The sequence below is a fragment of the Gymnoscopelus braueri genome, assembly GCF_963280865.1.
Source record: "Gymnoscopelus braueri genome assembly, chromosome: 14".
Classification (NCBI taxonomy): Eukaryota; Metazoa; Chordata; class Actinopteri; order Myctophiformes; family Myctophidae; genus Gymnoscopelus; species Gymnoscopelus braueri.
This window is the reverse complement of record NC_137619.1, coordinates 13,907,063-13,930,483: the sequence shown is the minus strand read 5'-3', so window position 1 is coordinate 13,930,483 and position 23,421 is coordinate 13,907,063. Positions and strand designations below refer to the sequence as shown.

The 23,421-nt window shown below is 41.2% G+C and overlaps 1 protein-coding gene across 2 annotated transcripts in view; it reads left to right on the top strand.

The window, feature by feature from the left end:
• psda (pleckstrin and Sec7 domain containing a) overlaps nt 1–23,421 on the top strand; it is a 103,996-nt gene that overhangs the window by 48,164 nt on the left and 32,411 nt on the right. For both annotated transcript variants that reach the window (XM_080448626.1, XM_080448625.1), the window contains exons 8-13: nt 13,585–13,664; nt 15,838–15,967; nt 16,547–16,627; nt 19,881–19,993; nt 20,258–20,316; nt 22,358–22,447. In XM_080448626.1, the coding sequence (XP_080304752.1) occupies nt 13,585–13,664; nt 15,838–15,967; nt 16,547–16,627; nt 19,881–19,993; nt 20,258–20,316; nt 22,358–22,447 (553 nt within the window). The remainder of the gene's footprint in view (nt 1–13,584; nt 13,665–15,837; nt 15,968–16,546; nt 16,628–19,880; nt 19,994–20,257; nt 20,317–22,357; nt 22,448–23,421) is intronic.

Genomic DNA, 23,421 nt, shown 5'->3' with positions numbered 1-23,421 from the left:
GTTAACATTTTTGAAATTCCCCCACGCGTGATATCACATGACTCCCATAGGAAATGAAAGTAATCTGAGGCTGGTTAAAAGCAAACATGGTCCTTCAATGACAAAATGTTCACCTGTGCTTGACCCCATACGGTTAGCACCCTGTAGCGTGTACTGTCCGTTTCCCAGGTTAGCTCAGTGCATTGACTGCTGTGGGGTGGGGTGGGGGTGATGTCGTGATGCATGGTTAATGGGGCTGGTTGCTCCTCACTCCCAAATTAATATAGAGCAACCCAAACCTAGCTGTCATATCTCTGACTCAGCATGGGAAGAGAGAGTTCTGCTGCTGTAGGCTCGCTAAACTCCCACGCACACAAACGCACACAAACGCACGCACACACTCCTGCTCCAGCGTGCATCTGCTCAAACAGCAGATAGCTGTGTGTGTGTGTGTGTGTGTGTGTGTGTGTGTGTGTGTGTGTTATGTAGAAGTTTCTCTGCAGTGGGAGGAGCAGGCCTTTTTTTTTTTTTTACAGTTTTATATTCTCTACATCTATTATACATCAAGGACCCGTTTAATAATTAACCCCTGAGTTATAGAGAGCTGTGTGTGTGCGCGCGCGCGTGCATATGCAAAAATCCTTTGCGTGTGTATTGGTTACAGCATTAATTCATAACCTTTTTTAATTTAAAAGGCCCCCAGTTTGATATGCATTAAACCACTCAATCCTCAGTGTTAATTTAACTCTGAGAGTCCTTCACAGGGACCCTGTGAAGGACTATGAAGCCATCAAAGCTGTAGCATTACTTGGAGACACCTCATAGTCACTTAAAAGATGGAGATGACCCCATAGTTACTTAAAAGATGCAGAAAACCCCATAGTCACTTAAAAGATGGAGAAAACCCCATAGTCACTTAAATGATGGAGAAAACACCATAGTCACTTAAAAGAACAACCTGTGGAATACTTCCAAGTTAAGTCTCCAATCTCTCAGCAGTCAACAGACATCGATGAGACATCGATTTAGCTAAATATGGTGAGCTAACTTTGAAAGCCTCTTATCTAATTTAGTTGCATGGAAGGCTTTCTAAAAATATATATGCATTATGCAACCATTTATTAATTTTTTTTGTGCTTTTTACCCCTTTTTCTCCACCAATGTAGTCGTTAATGTGTTTGTTGTATTGTCACTGCTTTTTTCGTCCTACTCCTCCTGCCCAATTCTCTCTGCTGACAGGTGCCGCAATCATACCGTGGGTCAGGATCCCAGGGGGGGGGGGTCCCATGATTTTGGGGGGGTCCCCAGAAGGCAGTGAAGAGACTTTTAAGACCTTTTTAATATCTCAAAAAAAAAGAAAAGAAAAAAGACCATTACAACATCAAAAGTAATCAACAAACTAGACCGAGTCCGAGTCAAACGAAATGTAATGCCTCAACTCCTGCAATTCCAAGTACTTGTCAGGGTGGGGGGTATAGGATAGGATTGTTTTTGGGGGTCGCAGCCTGAAAAGGTTGAGAACCACTGATCTAGTCTTAGGAAACTGGTGTTTTATCAGACACAAGATGGCTGCCATGTTGATCCAGAACAGGCTAGACTTGGAGGAGCTGTTGTGGGTTCTGGGTCGAGTTCCATTCATCTGTTGACTCTACTGAATGAAGGGTTCCACCCAGCCAAGAACCCTGACACACCCTGGAAAATACACACATGCACACGCATGCACACACACACACACACACACACACACACACACACACACACACACACACGCACACACGCATGCACACACGCACACACACACACACACACACACACACACACACACGCACACGCACACGCACGCACACTCTCTGTCTCCCCCCCCCCTCTGTCTCACTCTATTTGTCTGTTTTTCTTGCCCTCTCTATCTCTCTCTCTCTTGCTGTCTCTCTCTCTGTCTCTTATTTGTCTCTGTTTTTCTTGCTCCATCTTTTATTCTCTCTGTTTCTCGATTTCTCCCTCCCTCTCTTTTTGTCCCTCGTCATTCTCTATCCATCTCTCTCTCTCTCTCTCTCTCTCTCTCTCTCTCTCTCTCTCTCTCTCTCTCTCTCCTCTCTCTCTCCCCCCGCTGTGATGCTCATACACCCATTGTCTTAAGAATAAACAAACCCCTCCTCCACCACCCGTTCCCATCTCTCTATCCCCTCCCCCTTCTCTTTCTCTCTCCTTCTTCTCCACCCCTCCCCCCTCTCCCCTCTCAGCTCCGTTCTTTTGTAACGCTCCATCCTGCTAGGAAGGGGTGATGAGCGTGGCCGGTGGGACATACCAAGTGCTGCTCTGAGATGGGGGGGAGAGGTGCGTTTCAGTCAGACGTGTGTATGCATGCATGTGTGTGTGTGTGTGTGTGTGTGTTGTTACCGTGGAGGTGACAACAGAGGCACACGAGACAAGCTCGGAGGAGTTGCATCGCAATTTAAAAAAAAGACAATGTTCACCCGGGAAGGATGAGGCTAAACTGGTAGGCGTATTTTTTACCTTGAAATAAACAAAGCTTCTTTTTTGATAAGAGTTGAGACGAGGGGAGGAGTATAAGTTATTCTACATTTGCAGGGGAACTATAATAGCCCATCATCACAGATTAGTGTGTTTTGTTTCTATAGAACTGCAGCCTGGGGGGAGGCTGCAAGTTCTTTTGGGGGTGTCCAAGCAAAGCAGACACTTTGGCAGGTCACCAGGCGTGTGCTCCCTGCCCGGGCAAAAAAAACAACCCTTGTTGGCGAGACATAAGATAAAGTGAAAGTGTTGCTGGGGTGATTTATGGGAGCGTTGCCAGTCACTGTTGTTGTGTTGGGTCTCTCTTTGAATCTCTCCTCTCCTCCTCGGAGGGTTTCCTGCGCCGGTCGCTCGCTCCTGGTCCCCCCCTCCCCCCTACCCCTCTCCCGTGGTTGTAAAAGAGCGGTTATTTCTGTCCTGAATGGATGGATGAATGAATGAATGAACGAACGGTGCTGTGCTGCCTTGGGTCAGTGCCGTGCCAGAGGAAGGACATAGAGAGCAGTGTTGCCATGTCTGCTTATTGTAAGCGACTTTGGCCTTTGTTTTTCTGTAAAGTCGCTTGTAAATATTGGTTAATTTCATTTTTTTTGGGGGGGGGGGGGGGGTTGTTTCTAAAGTCCCCGTAGCACTTGCCGTAGCCTTGACGACTATGCAGTCTTATGCAAAGGTTTAAATGTAATTTAGATAGCATGTTATTAGACAGATGCCAGGTTCATTTGATGACCTGACATCCTATAGTTTGTTTAAATTTACATATTATTTATTGATATTATAATGTTTAGACTGATGACTCCTAGATTACTGAAGCACTACACTGTCTCTATGCATTTGATGTAATTACTTTGTGTTGTCCTTGCTTACTGTAAATCGATCTGTAAGTGTAGATTGCTTGGGCTTGTTGTTTAGACCAGACCGGTTCGTTTGTCAAACATTTTCATCTCAATGGCCCCCAAATTAATATATATATGTGTCCGCCGACCCCCATCTGAAAATATCTTGTGCCAGGGGGCACATGCAAGATTTGTGTTGTTAAAATGCTTAAAAATAATATTCCAAATATTCAATTTCCTTTTCTTAAATAGCAGATCTGCAAGCTCAACGCATCGCGATGCGATGCGTTGTGAGTTTGCAGCTTGCAGCTATTTTCAAATGTATATAGGGTTCAAGTGTGTGTGATCATGCCACCTAGTTGCCTCTTTTGGGCTTGTTCTCTTGGACCAGGTTACTTGTTTTTCTCACAGAATCTGGCAACACTGATAGAGGTTCCCCTCTCTCTCACTTAAAGGGACATGCACCCATAATACACAGTCCTTAGTGTCCATTTAAAGGTAGAGTAATTTATATATATATATATTATTTTTTTTCCCCCAAAGGTTACAGATATTTTATTCTGATTCTTGATATAGAGTGTTTGTTAAATAACAGTCAAGGCTCTCCCTGTCTCTCCAGCTCTTTGATAAACAGAAACATTTAATTTTCAGGTGGGTTGCCAATTTCAACCGTTTACCAGCTTCAATTGTGTTCAAAAGTGTTTTAGTTTGTCTCCTCATTTCGTTGTGCCAATACTTCCAGTTTCACTTGTCTATCCTGTGTGAGTTCTTTCTCCCAATTGGATAAAATTGTGTATCCCAACCTGAAAATGCATTTTCAGGGAGACCCCTGTTACTGAACAAACACACTATTGCAATGATTACTATCAGAATATAGACACTTATTATATACTTATAGCACTTATTTTAATCCATTAAGACTGGGAACGCATCTGTGTCGTTTTAAGATGTCTTTGGCTATTCAAAAACAGCAGATCTACAAGCTCATAGCGCGGCGCTATGAGCTTGTATATATATTCAAAGATTTGCACTCATTCTCAAGATTTTTCAAAAATAGCAGATCTACGAGCTCATAGCGCGGCACCCGGGCTATGAGCTTGTATATCTGCTATTTTTGAATAGCCAAAGAAATCTTAAAATGACACGGATGCATTCCCAGTCTTAATGGATTAACACAGACTGTGTTTACAAACGGGCCAAAAAGGTTAAATAAACAGGATTTTTTTTACAGCATGCACGTGCACCATGTTTTTGTGCCAGGCTTCAGCGTTAACAAGGGATTCCACCAAGAGAGAGATTTGCAACTGTTTATTGTTTGATTTTCAGTTCATTAGATACTTAGTTGGGATGTTGAGCCTGGAGAATCATGAATAATAAAAACCCAAATCCCAGATGATTTAATTTAAGCGTGTAAAGCCGATTAAAGCCTTGAATGGATGCGTTCCAGTATCCCCTCGGTTATTAGGCTGCATTTGAATCAATAAAAAATATATATTGTTGCTGTCGGGTAGAAACCTCTTATCTCTTATGTTTTTTTTTTCTTTTTGTGTTTTTTTCTAAATTAACAACTACTTGATCATACTACACTACTACAGCGTCACACAAAGGCATCAAAAGTAGCAGATCTACAAGCTCGATTTTTTTACTTGAATCCTGAAAAGTAACAGTTTTGGACTTTCCACCCGACAGAGACAATATACCGTGTATATAGCTAAAATCTAAAATGACACAGATGCTTTCCTGGTTTAAATGGGTTAAACATTTAATATATATATATATATATATTATTCGGCATAGTGGAGAACTGTGTTTGCAAGGTTTCTGACATAACCAAATGTATTCTTTAAAATATCAGTAAAAAAAATCGGACAAAAACATATGGCATCGATTGGTTGGGGTCTGACATATTTTCTTATTTAGGTTAGTTTGTCTGATTTCACACTTGTAATTTGCTCCGGATAAGTGTGTCTGCTAAATGCCTGAAATGCCGCAGCAAAGCATTTTACTGCCTGTACCTTCTTGAGTGAGTGAGAAAATAAACCCTCTTGTTTCTTGATGATACATTGTAATGTAATGTAATAGTTGGCTTATGATTTGTCAGAGTATTACTGTACTGTATGTTGTCATCAATGACGTTCAGTTCCCTGTATGAAACCAGGTGGGAACCACTGGATGTGGTGCGTGTGTGCGTGTGTGCGTGCGTGTGTGCGTGCGTGTGTGTGCGTGCGTGTGTGTGCGTGCGTGTGTATGTGTGTGTGTGTGTGTGTGTGTGTGTGCGTGCGTGTGTGTGTGCGAGCGCTTTTATCACTATACTTGTGAGGACCAAATGCCCCCACAAGTTTAGTATAATTTCAGAAATAGACATTTTGAGGACCATTTTGCTGGTCCTCGCAAAAAAAATTGTTGTTTCATGGCTAAAAAAAGAAAAAAAAGTGCGTGAGTGTGTGCGTGCACATACGTGCGCCCGTGCATGCACAGTCATGTGTGAGAGTGAGTGTGGGAGTCTGACTAATGCTGACACTATCTGTCTTTCATTGACAGTTCTTCTCATGCACGGGATGTGATGTAACTCTGGTTGTGTTAAACTGCCACCCAGTGTCTGGATGTAAAAACCTGCTTTAACCCATTCAATCTGGGAACGCATTTTAGATTTCTTTGGCTATTCAAAAATAGCAGATCTACAATGTCATAGCTTTGTGCTTGTAGATCTGCTATTTTTGAAAAAATCTTGAACATTTGTGCAAATCTTTGAATATGTATTATTTTTTAAAGCGAACATTTGTAACTCAAATCTTTGCTTCTGGGTGAGGGGGGTCCCTGGAACAAAATATTTTGAGAAGGGGTCCGCGGCCAAATACATATCTAAAAATGTTTGCTATGCATACATAAAATAATATATAAAATATGTATATTCAAAGATTTGCACAAATTTTCCCGATTGAAAAAAAAATAGAAGATCTACAGGCACAGAGTGTCGCGCTAAGCTTGTAGATCAGCTATTTTTGAATAGCCAAAGAAATCTTAAAATGATACAGACGTGTTCCCGGTTCTAAATGGATTAACATTACATCTTATGGGAGAAGTGCCAAGAATGATCACTATAAGTCTTAACAGTAATGATGATGTGAGCGTCCATTATGACAGTGGTTCTCAATCTGTGGGCCAGGGTCCTCTGGTGGGCCGTGTGAGGATATTGCAAGTGGGCCCCCAAAATAATTGGCAAAACACTTAATAATAATGTAAAAGAAAATGTCATTGTATTTTTTCTTTAAAACCTTGGGGGGGAAAAAATGTCATTGTGAAACAGATAATTATGATCTTAAAGGAGGAGTTCACCCAAAACATTACTTATTTTCTATCAATTGCACACCCTATGAAGCCTTGAATCCATGGATTCTTTTTTGTTTTTGTGGCATTCCTAAGCTAATAATTTGATTCCCGTCTCCTACCGGCTAATGTATCCGGTAGGAGACACAAAGTAGATTATTTGTGTCTCCTACCGGAAAAATACCGGTACACACGGTCATCAAATTATTGTCTTAGGAATGCCACAAAAACAAAAATAAATCCATGAAATCAAGGCTTCATGGGGTGTGTAATAGAAAGATAGAAAATAAGATTTTTTTGGGGTGAACTCCTCCTTTAAAGCATTACTATATAGTATATAAGTTCCATTGATCCAAGCCGGAACACAATCGATTGATTGATCATTACAATTAACTGTTGTGGTAAATGTTCGTGTTTTTCAACTGGGCTCTTATCCAGAAAAAGGCTGCTTTAGAGAGCTATGCAAATTCCTCAGCTCAAAGCCAAGGTCACCTGTTGGATGTGTTGGTTGTTATGCATAAACACAACATGCAAATGATTCCCGGTGATGAGCGGCTCGGGGGCAAAACAACAAAACGTCCTTCGATGTTTCGCTCGTCTGCTATTATAGTTTCTGTTCCATTTGTGTAGCTGACAGTGGTTCTCTAACGTTTACATTTCCCTGTAACTCTGAGAGTGAACCAAATGGACCCTCACACGTCCATTTGGTTCCATTTGTACACTCTCAAGGAACCACGAGGGTCCCTGGACCACACTTTGAGACCCACTGAGTGTTTCCAGTGAGCCAACATGCAGCACCCTGACTCTGTTTGACCAGAAAGGAACAGAGCCTTCATTAGTATAATTGGTAATACCTGTGAAGGAAGTAAGGAAGAGGCCCAATTTACATTTTGAGCAAGTGTCTAAAGACACGCCGCGCTGTGTGTATCGCAATGATCTGAGTTTTGAACATTCATACTGACACCACAACATTAGAAACAAGGAAGTTAATGTAGTGTCACACGTCTCCATGGTAACGTTCATTGTTTCCAGATGCACTGTACCGTCACTTTGACATCACTTTAGTCGTGCAAGTTTGAGACTTGTCGCGCACAGAATAAATGTGCTTTTAGTATAATAAATTGGGCATAAAAAAGGGAAGTGGGCCGGTAAAAAAAACTCTGGCCTGAAGAGAAGAGGGAAGCTGAGCAGTTTTCAAACACCCCCGCCCCAAACCACACACACACACATGCACAAGCACAACACTGTACAACCACACACAACACTGTACAACCACACACACACACACACATCTCTTCTTCACAAGCAGAGTCAGACGAGTCCACTCCCTGTTGTACGATTGTCTTTATTTAGACAAGCTTTCGAGAGGGAGAGAGAGAGAGACGGCGTAGGAGAGAAAACGATGATGGGATTTGATCCGAGGCCAGCGTGTAAGTGTGTGTGTGTGTGTGTGTGTTATGTCTGGGGGGGGAGGATGGGGGAGTGTGTAGGCGGAGGTTTTAAGAGGCCGGCCGTCAACAGGAACTTTTCACTTCTTGTGATGTGGTTGTTTTGGGGTTGTGAGAGGCTGCAGCTCTCTCTCAGGTCAGTGTTATAGTGTCAGTGTCAGGAAATAAGAGCAGAACCGACATAATAATGGATATAATGGAGGACGACACAGCACTGGACAGGTGCGTTGAACCGCTGTACTGGTCAGGCATGGGTTAACCCGTTCAATCCGGGGAACGCATCTGTGTGTCATTTTAGATCTTTGGATCTATTCAACAATAGCAGATATAGAAGCTCATAGCAAGGCACAGAGTGAGCTCGCAGATCTGCTATTTTTGAAAAGTCGTGAAAATGTGTCCAAATCTTTGAATATATATTTGTAAAATGCTTTGTTCCAGGGACCTCCAGAAGCAAACATTTGAGTTACAAATGTTCGCTTTAAAAATGTATGTATTCAAAGATTTGCACGCATTTTCATGATTTAAAAAAAATAACAGATCTACAAGCTCATAGCACTCGTGCTATGAGCGTGTGTATATCTGCTATTTCTTTAATAGCCAAAGTATACAATAATGGTTAAAATGGTTAAAATCTAAAATGACAGATGCTTTCCAGGTCTTAATGGGTTAAGTACTGGTGGTTAGGCACTGATAACTGAAAATAATGTCAAGTAATCATATCGTCTCTGTTGTGTGGGAAACCCCCTACTGTATGTATGTCCAAAACTGTTACTTTTACAGGATTCAAATGAAAAAGTAGCTAAAGTAGTTTCATGCTTTTGTGGGACACTGTTAGTGTGATCAAGTAGGGCGTTACTCTACGAAAGAAACACAACAAGTTAGGGTTAGGCACACGTTAAATACTGGTTATGGTACTGGTTACGGTTGGCACTGGCTAAGTACTGGTTAGGCACTTGTTAGTTACTGGTTAGTTGCTGTTTAGGTACTAGTTAGGTACTGTTTAAAGTAGGTACTGCTTACATACTGGTTATGAACTACTTATGTACTTGTTAGGTACTTGTTAGGTACTGGTTAGGTAATGTTTATGGTAGGTACTGGTTACATACTGGTTATGAACTACTTATGTACTTGTTAGGTACTTGTTAAGTACTGGTTAGGTAATGTTTATGGTAGGTACTGGTTACATACTGGTTATGAACTACTTATGTACTTGTTAGGTACTTGTTAAGTACTGGTTAGGTAATGTTTATGGTAGGTACTGGTTACATACTGGTTATGAACTACTTATGCACTTGTTAGGTACTTGTTAAGTACTGGTTAGGTAATGTTTATGGTAGGTACTGGATAAGTTTGTACTGGTTATAGGTACTGGTTTAGCCTGGGACAAAATGTAAAAAATAATAGTACTACTAATGTATTTAGTCCCCACTCCGTAGGGCTATTGTCACGGTACATTTGCACATACATGACAGAGTTTGTCCTCTGCATTAAACCCATCCTAACTGTTAGGAGCAGTGGGTGTTATTAACCCATTAAGACCTGAGGCCGATCTGACAAATCATCTCTGTTGGGTAGAGACCTCATTATGTCCCAAACTGTTACTTTTCGGGATTCAAATTCAAAAACAGCAAAAGTAGCCGATCTACAAGCTCAAAATGCTTTGCGCCGCGTTTCGAGCTTGTAGATCTGCTACTTTTGATATATATATATATATATATATATATATATATATATATATATATATATTTATATATACACATATATATATACATACATGCATACATACACACATTGACATACATACACACATTGTGTATATATATATATATATATATATATATATATATATATATATATATATATATATATTTCTTTCCGTATAGCTAACTGTATAGCTAAAATATAAAATGACACAGATGCTTAAATCCTCTATACCTAGTCAAACAGACCTCCGTTTGCTCTGTGCTTGGACTCCTTTTTTCCCCTCTACACAAACTCTTTGCCAAAAAGAATATGGATACTGGGGTTCGAGTTGTTAACCACTTAAACCCCTGCATCTGTGTTTTGGGGGAAACCTTTGCAGAAAATAATATATTATAATAATAATAATTAGGGATGCCACCGATTATTCGATTTTTCGAATATTCGTTACAGTCTCCATAATCGAATATGATTTTTAAAAATCGATTTTAATTATATAATTTTTTTTAAAGTTTTTTTTTTTAAAGTTTTTTTTTATTTTTTTTTTTTAAAGTTTTGTATGCCTTAGTTTCAATCAAAATATATGCTAATACTAATAATAGTAATATTATAGTCTTAATAATTGTAAATGGCCACAGTTTGTATACTGTAAAGTGGAGGAAGCCAGCTGCGCTGTCTGTGCAGACTCAGAGTGCTGCTGCAGCCACACACTCAGGGCCGGATTGGCCGTCGGAAGGACCGGGACTATTCCCGGTGGCCTGCATCCTAAAAAAAAAAAAAAAAAAAAAAGTTTTTTTTTTTTTTTTTTTTTTTTTTTTTTAGTCATTGGGGGGGGGGGGTTCCGGTGCTGTCGAATAATCGAATAATATTCGCCAGGGCTGTCGAATATTCGAATTGGCTCAAGGTCAGATTGTGGCATCCCTAATAATAATAATAATAATAATAATAGATATGCAAGCTCTTTTCTGCGATGATGTTTAATTTAGAGCGAAATATGAAAATTCACTATCATAGAGCCCTGAGGGATTCCGCTCAACCCTGTATGGGGTTGGCATGGTTAATACGGCGCCCAGGGAGCAGTTAGGGGTTAAGTGTGTTGCTCTGGGGAAGCATAGACTGGGGCGGATCTGGGTGTGTGGAAATTGAATGAAAGTGGCTGACCACCATTGAATAAGACAGATAACTTCCCCTGTGACCAACAACCGCAAAGCAGCACTCTGGTTCTGTGTGTGTGTGTGTGTGTGTGTGTGTGTGTGTGTGTGTGTGTGTGTGTGTGTGTGTGTGTGTGTGTGTGTGTGTGTGTGCGCGCGTGTGTGTTTGTGTTTGTGGTGTTCCTGGCCAGAATAATTGTAATTCATTTATGCCAATAATATTCAAAATATGGTTAAAACTCTTAGAATGTACTTAAACATGACTCGGCTTAGAGGCAACTCTTTGTATTGTGTCATAGGAAATATCTTTGTTTGTGAACATTGTGTTTTGGTGAAAACAAATAAAATCATGGAAAGATTCAGACTCGCCAACAATCAGCAGGTAATCCGATTGAGAGAGTTGATACTGTCATTCATTAATCCATACAAAATGATCTACATATCAACCTGATTGCATTCACAAATAGTTATGTGTTGGGCGCTCGGGTGGCGCAGTGGTAAAGTGCCTGCCCACCACCACGGAGGTTGTGAGTTAGGGCGGATTCAGACTATTGGCGGATTCAGACTATGGTCCCGGGTGCGCACCCCGGACCACTTGGCAGATGTTGTGATAGTGTGAACGTTGCGTACCGTTCCCCGGAACGGATCACCGTACCGTACCCGGGACCGCCTGGGGAGGTAGTCTCGGATCCGGATCATGCATACTCGAGTACGGAACGCTGCAATGTGAAGCCATCCGTACCAACAGAAGGCAGTGGACTGCAAATCATATATCATTTATATATTTTTATAACGACCCATTATTTTAGCTGGGTTATACCTTCTCATAGTTCTACTCGAATGTTGACAAGAAATAATAATCCCGCTAGAGTTTGAGTAGCGCGAGTTGTGAAAAAACATAAACAAAAAACACATGTAGCGAGTGCTGCTGCTAGGATAAAGATACCAAGGATTAGTCTGTGACGTCACTGCTAAGTTACCACTGTCATATGATTACAGACGACGTTACATTGTGAGGTTTCAAAGACCAGCGCACACACTGCTTTGGTTGTGTATTGTTCTGTTATTATTATAACTCAAGACAACGTTAGGAACACAGTCAAACTTTATTATTCACTCTAAACTCTGAGAAGTGACTCTTCTTCTGTGAATGTCATTCTCTATCTCCCAAAGCCCCATAGTGCACAGCGCCCCCATGAGGCACATAAGTACCATTATTACTGTTGAATGAAGTGTACTCGGGTACGGAAGAATCTTGGCCAATGTGAATGCTGGCCAGCTGGGAGAGGGCAAGCGTACTCGGGAACTGTTCGAATCAATCGGACCTAGTCTGAATCCACCCTTAGTGGTGCATCCGGCTTTGTCGAGCATCTATACAAACACAATTGGTCGGCCGTGTTCGGGGCAGGGAAAGTCGTGCGGGGAGGGTGATATCACTGCACATACTCCTATGGGCAGCTGTTGTCAGCAGGGAGTGTTGGGCGTTAAGAGTCGGACGAAGGCTCTTTGTCCTCCCGGTGGGGCTTGTTTTGTTTTTAGAGGACAGAGGTATAGCAAAATTAGCAAGGGCAGCAGAGTTCATGCAAAAAACGTGAATAAAAGTCTTTAATAAGGAAATTCTGACGTATAAGGCTTCCCCTGCATAAATAAACGATAAATAAAAAAATAACAACTTTGCATGAGTCTTAACTACATGCACCCATGGTCACACATGGTCCCTATTCCGTGGCTAAAGTTGAGCGAAAATAGCTGATCTACAAGCTCACAACATTACGCCTTGTAAGCTTGTAGATCAGCTACAGTATATTCAGCAAAGATATTTGGTGTATAGGGGGAAAAAAGAAGCCTAGTATAAAGTACACCCCTGCAGGACTTTTGCTAAACTAAGTATATAGGGTTTAAGTGGTCAAACCCTACTTTGTTAAACGTCAAATAGTGAAAAGGGCCAAGATGCGTTGAGAGCTTGTAGATGTTCTATTTTTTTTCCAAATGTTCGCCTATTTCTGTCCAGTGAAACTACTACTTTGAAGCCGCTTTAGTAAAAAGAAAACACTGTCTCACTTTATGTCATCAAAGAGTTCTGCTAGACTTGTGGCCTAGACTGTGACCCATGACAAACCTCTGGTCCTTTTTTTCATGATGGATTGAAGTGTGTTCACTTTGTCTGACTGTAGTTGTGTCCATAGAGGATGTATCGAAGTGTGTTCACTCTTGTCTGACTGTAGTCCTTCCCACTGGAAGGAACAATGGTACATTATGCACTGCTTCTCCACTTTTGGTCTGGGGGACCACCAAGGGGTCCAAATTGACCCTTATGGGTCTGTAACTCTGAGAGTTTACAAAAATCACTGTGCCACAGATTGGGGTCCCAGAGATTTAAAGAAAACATTTGTATCAAATGGGGGTCAGTGGCCTAATGCATATCAAACTGGGGGTCCTTGAAATTAAAAAAAGGTTGAGAATTAGAAGTATTGTGTTAATGTGCTGGTTCAGAACTGTGTGTGTGTGTGTGTGTGTGTGTGTGTGTGTGTGTGTGTGTGTGTGTGTGTGTATGTGTGTGTGTATGTGCTCAGCTCTTGGTTGACCCATCTCTCTCCATGTCTCTGTGTCCAGGGAGAAGCCAGTCCACCGGCCCCCAGAGCTGCAGTGGCCCCAGGCAGATGTGGCTGAGAGGCTGGCCCTGGGCGGAGGAGGTATGATGATAATACTATTGCGCTTAATTTGATCTACAACAGTGGTTCTCAAAGTGGACCCGGGGGTCCTTGAGGGGGTTCCAGGGGGTCCCCAGAAAGATTTAGAGCAGTTTAAACACTTTAATTACATTATCAACGCATAAGCTATTAGAAAATAGCCATTCTTCAAGCTTACAACGGGTCGCATTGTGAGCTTGTAGAATGGCTATTTTTGACGGTGAAAAGTTTTGACAACACAAATCTTCTCTTACGGGGGTCTGCGGCCAAATACATATACATTTGGGGGTCCATGACATGATGAATGTGTTTGAGAACCACTGATCTAATGTTTGAGAACCACTGATCCAAATACATATACATTTGGGGGTCCTTGACATGAAAAAGTGAGCTTTTAGTCTGAACAAGAGGAGAAGGCAGGATAGAAGAGAAGGCAGTGAGAAGACGTTAACACTGCTTCAACACGCTGCTGCTGCTGGCTCTCATTTGGAGTGGAATTTCTGTGGACTGACACCACACCCTCTGAGATCACATTTTCTGTTCCCCAGATTCTAATGGGAAGCTGAAAAACACAAGGTTTATAATGACCTCCCAGCCATCCATGATCATGGTGAAAGTGGAACTATAAGCGCTATAACGTTTCCCTTTTCATACCGTTTTTCAGTTCTTCCTGATGCGTGTGATCTTGAAGGGTTATTTATACTTAGTTGCGTGCCTGCGTTGCACACTGAAAATAACAGATCTACAAGCTCACAATGTGTCGCTCTGCGACGCATTGTGAGCTTGTAGATCGGCTATTTTCGGTGCACAACCAAGTATAAATCAAGCAATGTTGTGACATGATTCCTGTATTATGCTGGACCTGGTCTTTAAGATACTCTAAGGACCAGTGTCCAGATACCTGTCAAACTACAAGCATAGCACCTCGTTCCCCCCAAAAATTGGGCTCTAAAATGGGTAAAAATGCATTCTACTATGCTGCCACCAAAATGTGGAACCAAAAGACAGGAGGATCAAAACGAACCTAAAATAATTCCTTTTGTCAAAATACAAGTGAGCATAGTTTAACTCCTTGAACACCTTGTTAGTAGAACCCCCGCCCCCTCCCTTACTTTCTCTGTAAATATACCTTATGATTCTACTGAGCTTTAGTCCATTATGTTTTGTCGTATATTTTGTACTGTATTGTATCGGCTGTATTATTATATGTATTACTGATGAATTGAGTACAGAGGACCACAACGGCCCTGGGGCTTTTTGTGTCATCTTTTTAGCATAACTTTTGACTGTACTACCTGTACTAAAGGTAGGGTAAATGATTTTCTTTGGTTAAAATAAGTGTTAAATAGCTCTATATTCTGATAGTACTCATTGCTATTGAGTGTTTGTTCAGTAACAGGAGTCTCCATGTCTCTCCAGCTCTTCATTAAACAGAAAATGCATTTTCAGGTCGGGATACCAATTGTATCCAATCAGGATAGAGAACTCAGACAGGATACAGATTAAACACGTGGAATTGGAAGTGATGACGCAAAGAAATGAGCAGACACAATTGGAACTGGAACACTATGAAAATTAAGCTGATAAATGGGTACTCGCTCCTGATTGGCTGACAGTTTGTCACCTACCTGAACATCCATTTTCTGTTAAAGAGCTGGAGAGTCAGGGAGACTCCTGTTACTGAACAAACACTCTATAGCAATGAGTACTATCAGAATATAGTGCTTTAACCTTTTAACAAAAAAAATAGTTTTGTTTTAACCAAAACGTATAACTTACCCTACCTTTAACACATTGACTGCCAGAATTATTTCAGATTTTTTGCAGTTTATTGCCAGAGATTTTTCATTGAAAAAAAAAAGTACTCAGTAGCCGAGATACAGAATTTTTAAGTTTTAAGTTAACAAGGAAGCGGATGGGAGTCTAGATCTTCGAAAAATCATATCTCCTTGGTCTTTGGGTCAAAAAAAAAAAGAAAAAAAAAAATCTAAAAACGAGTTAACTCGTTCTTGGCAATCAAGTCATGGATTCTAAAGACTAGTAAAAACGAGTTAACTCGATCTAGGCAATCAATGTGTTAACAAGCATGTCAATAAAGTATCCAATCAATCAATCAATCAATCAATCAATCAATGCTACTGCAAAAACAGCAATCACTCTCCTGTCGTCTCCTCAGACAGCAGCAGTGACCCCCAGGCCAATGGGAACAGTAAGGCTGACCTGCAGGCTGCCCGGCGTCTGGCCAAGCGTCTCTATCACCTGGAGGGATTCAAGAAGTCTGACGTAGCCAGACACCTGGGCAAGAAGTGAGTTCTGTGTTTGTTGTTGGGAACGCATCTGTGTCGTTTTAGATTTCTTTGGCTATTCAACAATAGCAGATATACATAGCTTGTAGATCTGCTATTTTTGAAAAATCGTGAACATTTGTGCATATTTTTTAATATATATATACATTTATAAGTCAAATCTTTGCTTCCGGGGGTCCCTGGAACAAAATATTTTGAGATGGGGGGAGGGGGGGTCCGCAGGCAAATACATATCATTTTGGGGGTCCTTGACATGAAAAAAGTTTGAGAGCCACTGATGATATAGCACCATAAGTTTCTTTTCAAAAGAACTGTTAGGATTTAGAAGACATTTGTAGAATCCCCAGAAGCAAAGATTTCAGTTAAAAATGTTCGCTTTAAAAAACATATTTTCAAAGATGTTCACAAATTTGAACGATAAAAATAAAAAAAATGCAGATAATACCCAGATTGTTTCATTGTACAGCACCTTGCAACTCTAAGTTTTGAACGGTGCTTTCTGAATAAAATGTACCTCACCTTAACTTACGATTGATTGATTGATCTATTAGTATTGATTGATTGATCTGTGTGTTCCAGTAATGAGTTCAGTCAGATGGTAGCAGAGGAGTACCTGAGTCACTTTAACTTCACTGGACTCAACCTAGACCAGGCTCTCAGGTAAAACAACACACACTGACAGACGCACACACACACACACACACACACACACACACACACACACACACACACACACACACACACACACACACACACACACACACACACACACACACACACACTGATACACCCAAGGCTTGATTTATATTCAGTGCGTGGTGTCCTGTCTACAATAGCCGATCTACAAGCTCACAACCCGTCGCATTGCAACCCGCTGTGAGCTTGTAGATAGGTTATTTTAGCTGCCGCAACACCGGTGCTACCGTATTAAATAAACTGTAGCTTTGTTTACTGTGTGGGCCAATCGTTAGGTTTTTCAGCTCAGCCCTAAACTTGGCTTGACTGAAATCCGTTTCCCAAGTTTCGTTGACAGTTTTGATATTCAATCTGTTGAAATGTCGTAAATTGTTAACCTACCAAAAAACAGCTGCGTTGGCCGTCTGATGCATAGCTGACTCACTGAGTTTGCTTCAAGTACTGTACGTCACTCCTGACATTTTTAGGGTCCGTGAGCGGAGGAGCGCTTTGGAATACCACGTCCCCCAGAGCGCTTCTTACTCAGCGCACGGAACGTTTATTGATGCCCCGCAATGTCAGCCGTTGCTGTGGCTGAACGTTCTTTCAGTCTGCTGTTATTAGCACCAATAATAATAATTATAATAATTGTATTTATTGTCTGGGATATTCATCTTCACAGTCTGTTCCAACAGAACAACACATAACCATATAACACAAAACAACATAGCACATAAAAACATAATACCAAGATAATACACGAAGTCCCCAGTATACACAGAACCATCATACTGTATAAGCGCCTCGCTTATATGATGTTTAGTGGGGACAAAACTCCTACTAGAACTATTTTTTGCCATTTAAAAGTTCTGTATCTTGGTCCAGATGGCATGAGTCTGAAGGGACGATGTAAGGGATGATCATTGTCAACTATTGTGAGTGCTAAACGTGTGCTTTATTGTTCATATCAGAAAGTGTCTGTGTGGGAAGTCCGATAATCTTCGAGGCAATACGGGTAATACTGAAAAGTTGTTCTTTCTTAGACATGGACAATATAGTGAAAAAAACAGTATGTGTAACAATACAACTGAACAGGTTGAATAATGCTAAGAACGTGGACTTCTCATGGTTGTGGTAATGATTAAAGTTGGGTCAGAAATGACCGGGTCATTTGGGGTTAAATCACCAGACTGAATGAAACTTCTCAAGTGCTTTTGCTCCAGTGGACATTATGACCCTCCTCTCTGGTTGAGAAACTAAACTAAACTACATTAATCAGTAGAGCCCAACTGATGTCAGATTGTTGGGGTCCCCTAGACCACCTATTACAGATGTTTTGACATCTGTATGTAAGTACAAAATCAATTTGGAAAAAACTTTTACATTTAACCACTTAAAGCCTTTTCATAAAATGTTAAAAAAATAGCCTATCTTACAAGCTCACAGTGTGTCACATCGTGAAGCATTGTGGGCTTTGGTACATTGGTTCTTTATTGAGAATTCTGCCTATAACGACATGCCCAAACATAGGGACACCAGATTGAAAGTGGTTAAAAGTTGGTACACATTAGACCGGTGGCCTTGACATCCCACATAATGAAGACCATGGAAAGACCGGTGGCCTTGACATCCCTCATAATGGAGACCATGGAAAGACATTCTTAGACCCCCTGCAGTTTGCCCACCAGGCAGACATATTGGTGTGGAAGACGCCATCATCTACCTGCTCTACAGAGCATACTCCCTTGCAGTGGTGGAAAGTAACTAAGTACATTTACTTAAGTACTGTACTTAAGTACAATTTTGAGGTATTTGTACTTTACTTGAGTATTTCCAATTTCCAATACTTTTACTTCTACTCCACTACATCTCAGAGGCAAATATTGTTGGTACTTTTACTTAAGTAAAGAATTTGAGTACTTTTTCCACCACTACTCCCTTGTAGATAAGCCTGGCAGCACTGTGAGGGTCTTGTTTTTTTTTACTTCGCCAGTGCTTTCAACACCACACAGCCCTCACTACTTGCGGATAAGCTGCTGAGGATGCAGGTGGACTCTCTCATTGTTTCCTGGATTACAAACTACCTGACCAACAGGCCACAGTTTGTGCAGTTGCAGAAATGTGTGTCAGACTGGGTGGTGAGTAACATTGGCGCCCCCCAGGGGACAGTTCTGGCTCACCTTCCTTTGTAGCCTCTACACCTCAGATTTCAGGCACAATTCAGCTACAGTACTTGCCATTTGCGGAAGTATGCAGACGATTCTGCTATTGTGGCACGTGTCAGTGAAGGCCAAGAGATGGGAGTGCAGAGGACTGGTTAACAGCTTTGTTCAGTGTTGAGAACAGAACCACACAGTACTCGACATTGCCAAAACGAAGGAGATGGTGGTGGATTTTAGGAAGAAGGGGGGAGCCCCCTTCTTCTTCTTGTCTCCTGTTTCCATCGAGGGATAGGATGTGGAGGTGGTCCAGAGCTACAAGTATCTGGACGTGCGATTGGACAATAAACTGAACTGGACTGGGAACACGGATGTCCTATTCAAGAAGGACCAGAGCCGGCTTGACTTTGTGAAGAGGCTCAGCTCCTGTTGAACATGTTCTACCGATCAGTGGTGGCCAGCGCAGTGCTGTATGCGGTGGTATGTTGGGGGGGGGGGGGGGGGGGGGTAGTATCAAGGAAGGCGACAGCAGGAGGCTGAAAAGGCTTATCAAGAAAGCTCTGTCCTCGGTACCTCCTTGGATACTGTGGAGGAGGTGGCCAATAGCAGGATGAAGACTAAACTCCTGGCCATCATGGACAATCCCTCTCATCCCCTACATGACACTGTGGCAGGGCAGAAAAGCTCCTTTAGCAACAGACTGTCACACCCAAGTTGCAAGAAGGAGCGCTATAGGAGATCTTTTCTGCCTGCAGCAATAAGACTGTACAACTCCTCATCTGGTTGGCTTGATCAGGCTTATTAGAATGTGGGATGCAAGCCATCGGACTCTTAGTAGTGTTTGGTCTGTAGTTTGTAGGTTGACTATGCTTAGATGCCTATTTTCTTTTTTATTGATGTCTCTATGAGAGCTGCTGTAACACCTTAATTTCCCCCTCGGGACGAATAAAGTACCTACCTACATACATCGACTGCATACTTGCCTATGCTGATGTTGTAAAAAAAAAAAAGTCAAATAATGGCCTGTAGTAATTCTTGTTGATTTGAGATGAAGGTTGTTTTTGTTTTTTCACCCGCAGGGCGTTTCTGAAGGAGTTTGCTCTGATGGGAGAGACTCAGGAGAGAGAGAGAGTGTTGGCTCACTTCTCCAAGAGATACCTCCAGTGTAATCCCACCACTATACATAACGAAGGTACGTGTGTGTGTTTGTTTGTGTGTTTGTGTGTTTGTGTGTTTGTGTGCGTGCGCGAGTGCGTGAGTGCGTGAGTGCGTACGTGTGCTTGCATGTGTTTTGTTTTTGGTTGGTGTGTGAAACTGATGTAGTAACAATATATACCACTGTGAGGCACTCTTCCCTTATAACTAAATGTTTTCTTCTCTGGTTGTCTTCTCACTCCTATCCCCTCCGCTGTCCTGTCTGTGTGTCTGTCTGTCTGTCTGTCTGTCCGTCCTACAGACAGTGTCCACACTCTGACCTGTGCCCTCATGCTTCTCAACACAGACCTGCATGGACATGTGAGTGACACACACACACACACACACACACACACACACACACACACACACACACACACACACACACACACACACACACACACACACACACACACACACACACACACACACACACACACACACACACACACACACACACACACACACACACACACAAGGTTGAGAACAACTGGATTAGGGCCAGGCTCGGGCTATTTCTTTTTATGAATAGGTCGGGCACGGACTCATTGACCCAGAATTAATAACTGTCTTCCACCATGGCACTGCAGTGTTCACCAGTGAATTGATTCACCTCTCTGCTTCGCTCAGTGAGCCCATGTGTTATAGGTTGTTATGTGACGTTAGTTATGTCCGGAATCGGGGCTGAGAATGTGAAGGCAGCGCACAGAGCGCTCGATGCAAAACAAACAGTTAATGAGGCTCATACAGTAATAACGTTGTTGTGGGGCAGAAACCTCTTATCTCAATATTCTAACTTTTTATGTTTTTCCGTGAATTAACGCCATACTTGATCATACTACGGCGTCACACAGAAGCGTCAAAAGGAGCAGATCTACAAGCTCAAAACGCGGCGCGAAGCGACGCGTTTTGAGCGTGTAGATCTGCTACTTTTTGTGCTTTTGAATTTGAATCCTGAAAAGTAACAGTTCTGGACATACAGTATGAGGTTTCCAGCCGACAGAGACGATATCAAACTGGGGCGTCCTTGAAATAAGAACAGGTTGAGAATCACTGGTTTATAATCTTTAGTTTCACATCCTACGTGAATCCATGTTTCTTCTAAGTCACACTTTGGTGACACAGATGAGACTGTTGCTAGGAGACGTGCGAAGTTCTGTCTCAACATCCACGTCAGCCGTTCACACCTCCAGGAAAGGTTGGGCCGAGGCTCAAAGAACATTGAAAGTAGGGCCGCAACTATCCATCAGTTTCATAGTGATTTATTCAATCGATATATTATCGATTCATTCAATCTATTACGTTTTCGATGAATCGAATGATCAATCATATCATTTAACCGAAGTGAAAATAAAATATATATTTTTTTATAATCGACTACTAAATTGATTTGTCTGATTAACCACTTAAGCCCTATTTATACTTATACTATTTATACTTAGCCATACGATTTCATATTATTTTATACTATTTTATACTTAGCCATAAAACAGTGCCATGCAAAAATACCTGGAAAACATAGGTGATATACAAGCTCAACGTGTCTTTCTTTTACCCCTTGCTTCCCCCTTGATTCTGATTCTGGTGTCGCATCGAGATTGTAGATCAGCTAGGGTTAGGGTTTTTTGCTACTATATTAAAGATTTATTTTTAAACAACTCTTTGTCATGCCCAAAATAGGGACTCCAGGTTGAAAGTGGTTAAAAATAAGGCTGCATAACTGCAGTATCAGAGAAAAATGAATAAACACTCGCACACTGAGGGCTCCAATGCGACAGATGCTTGCAACAAAAGAAAAAAAACCAAGGCACTCTTCTGGTGAAAAAAGTTTAAAAGCCTATATTGATGCGGCTATTTCATAATAGAATTAGTTAAAAACTGGGATAACCCACGCGACAGATGCTTTACTGCACCACAATAAGCTGTGACGTTTGGAGCTCACAGCTCTTCCTCAGACTAAAGTGAACACAGAGGAACACCAATCTTATACAACCCACATACAATCGACATGATTTTAGTTTCGTTTATTTCAGTAAATTTTGTGGTAACATAGTTAGAATTTCCTAGGTAATACTCCTAGGTAATACAAAACAAAGAAAACATTCAAGTCAAAATGGAGAGAAAAAGATGATCACATGATGTAATGCATTTTCAGCTGTAGACATTTTCTCACGTGACCAAACAAACTATTTTTCTCTTTCACCTGCCCAAGTTCAGGTCGGGATGTGCATGTCGTTTTCCTTTTTCGATATACAGTATCAGCCAGACCTATATATCGGTGGGGCTATAGTGTGTTACGTAATGGTAATTGTGTGTGTGTGTGTGTGTGTGTGTGTGTGTGTGTGTGTGTGTGTGTGTTCAGAACATCGGTAAGAGGATGTCTAGCAGTCAGTTTGTCTCCAACCTGGAAGGACTCAACAGTGGAAAAGACTTTCCCAAAGATCAGCTAAAGGTACATACACACACACACACACACACACACAACACAACTGTATCAAAACTGCAATGTAGAAATACTCTGTTACAAGTGAAAGTCCGGTTTCCAAAATGTACACGAGTAAAAGTACATATTGGCATCAAAACATACTTAAAAAGACCAAAAGTGAAAGTACTAATTATGCAGAATTGTCCCATTTCACAAGTGTGCAAATGACTAAAATGTATAACAATCTTTTGTATCAACAAAGTAACTAGTAACTAAAGTTTTCAAATACTTGCAGTGGAGTAAAAAGTACAATATTTACCTCTGAGATGTAGTGGAGTACTGGAAATACTCCAGTGAAGTACCTCAACATTGTGCTTAAGTACAGTACTTTTCCACCACTGCACACACACACATTCAGACCAACAGTCCTTTGAATCCATGCAAAAAGTCAACCTCAGTGAGCAGTCAGCTGAGAAAGAAATTAATTTCACAGGCTTGCGAGCACAGAGAGAGATAACATGAGAGGTCAGGTCTGCATGTCTATAGTGCCTTTTATGCACTGCACTTTTACAATGTGCATTACATTACATTCACCCATTCACATTCACACACCGACTGCCAGGGATGGAAGAAGTACTAGTAAAAGTATCAATGCCACAATGTAGAAATAATCTGTTACAAATAAAAGTGTGGTATTCAAAATTTACAAAAGTATTGCCATCAAAATATACTTAAAGTAGCAAAAGTAAAAGTAGCCATTACGCAGAATTTACCATTTCAGAAGTTTTTTTAATTTATAAAAAATCTTTTGAAAATAGCAGATCTTCAACCTCACAATGCGACGCGTTGTGAGCTTGTAGATCGGCTATTTTCAAATAGCCGAACTATAAATAGTGGTTAACTTACTGTGTTGTGATAATAATCAAAATCTACAAAGCAACTAGTTTTCAAAGAATTGTATTGGAGTAAAAAGTACAATAATTTGCCTTTTGAGATGTAGT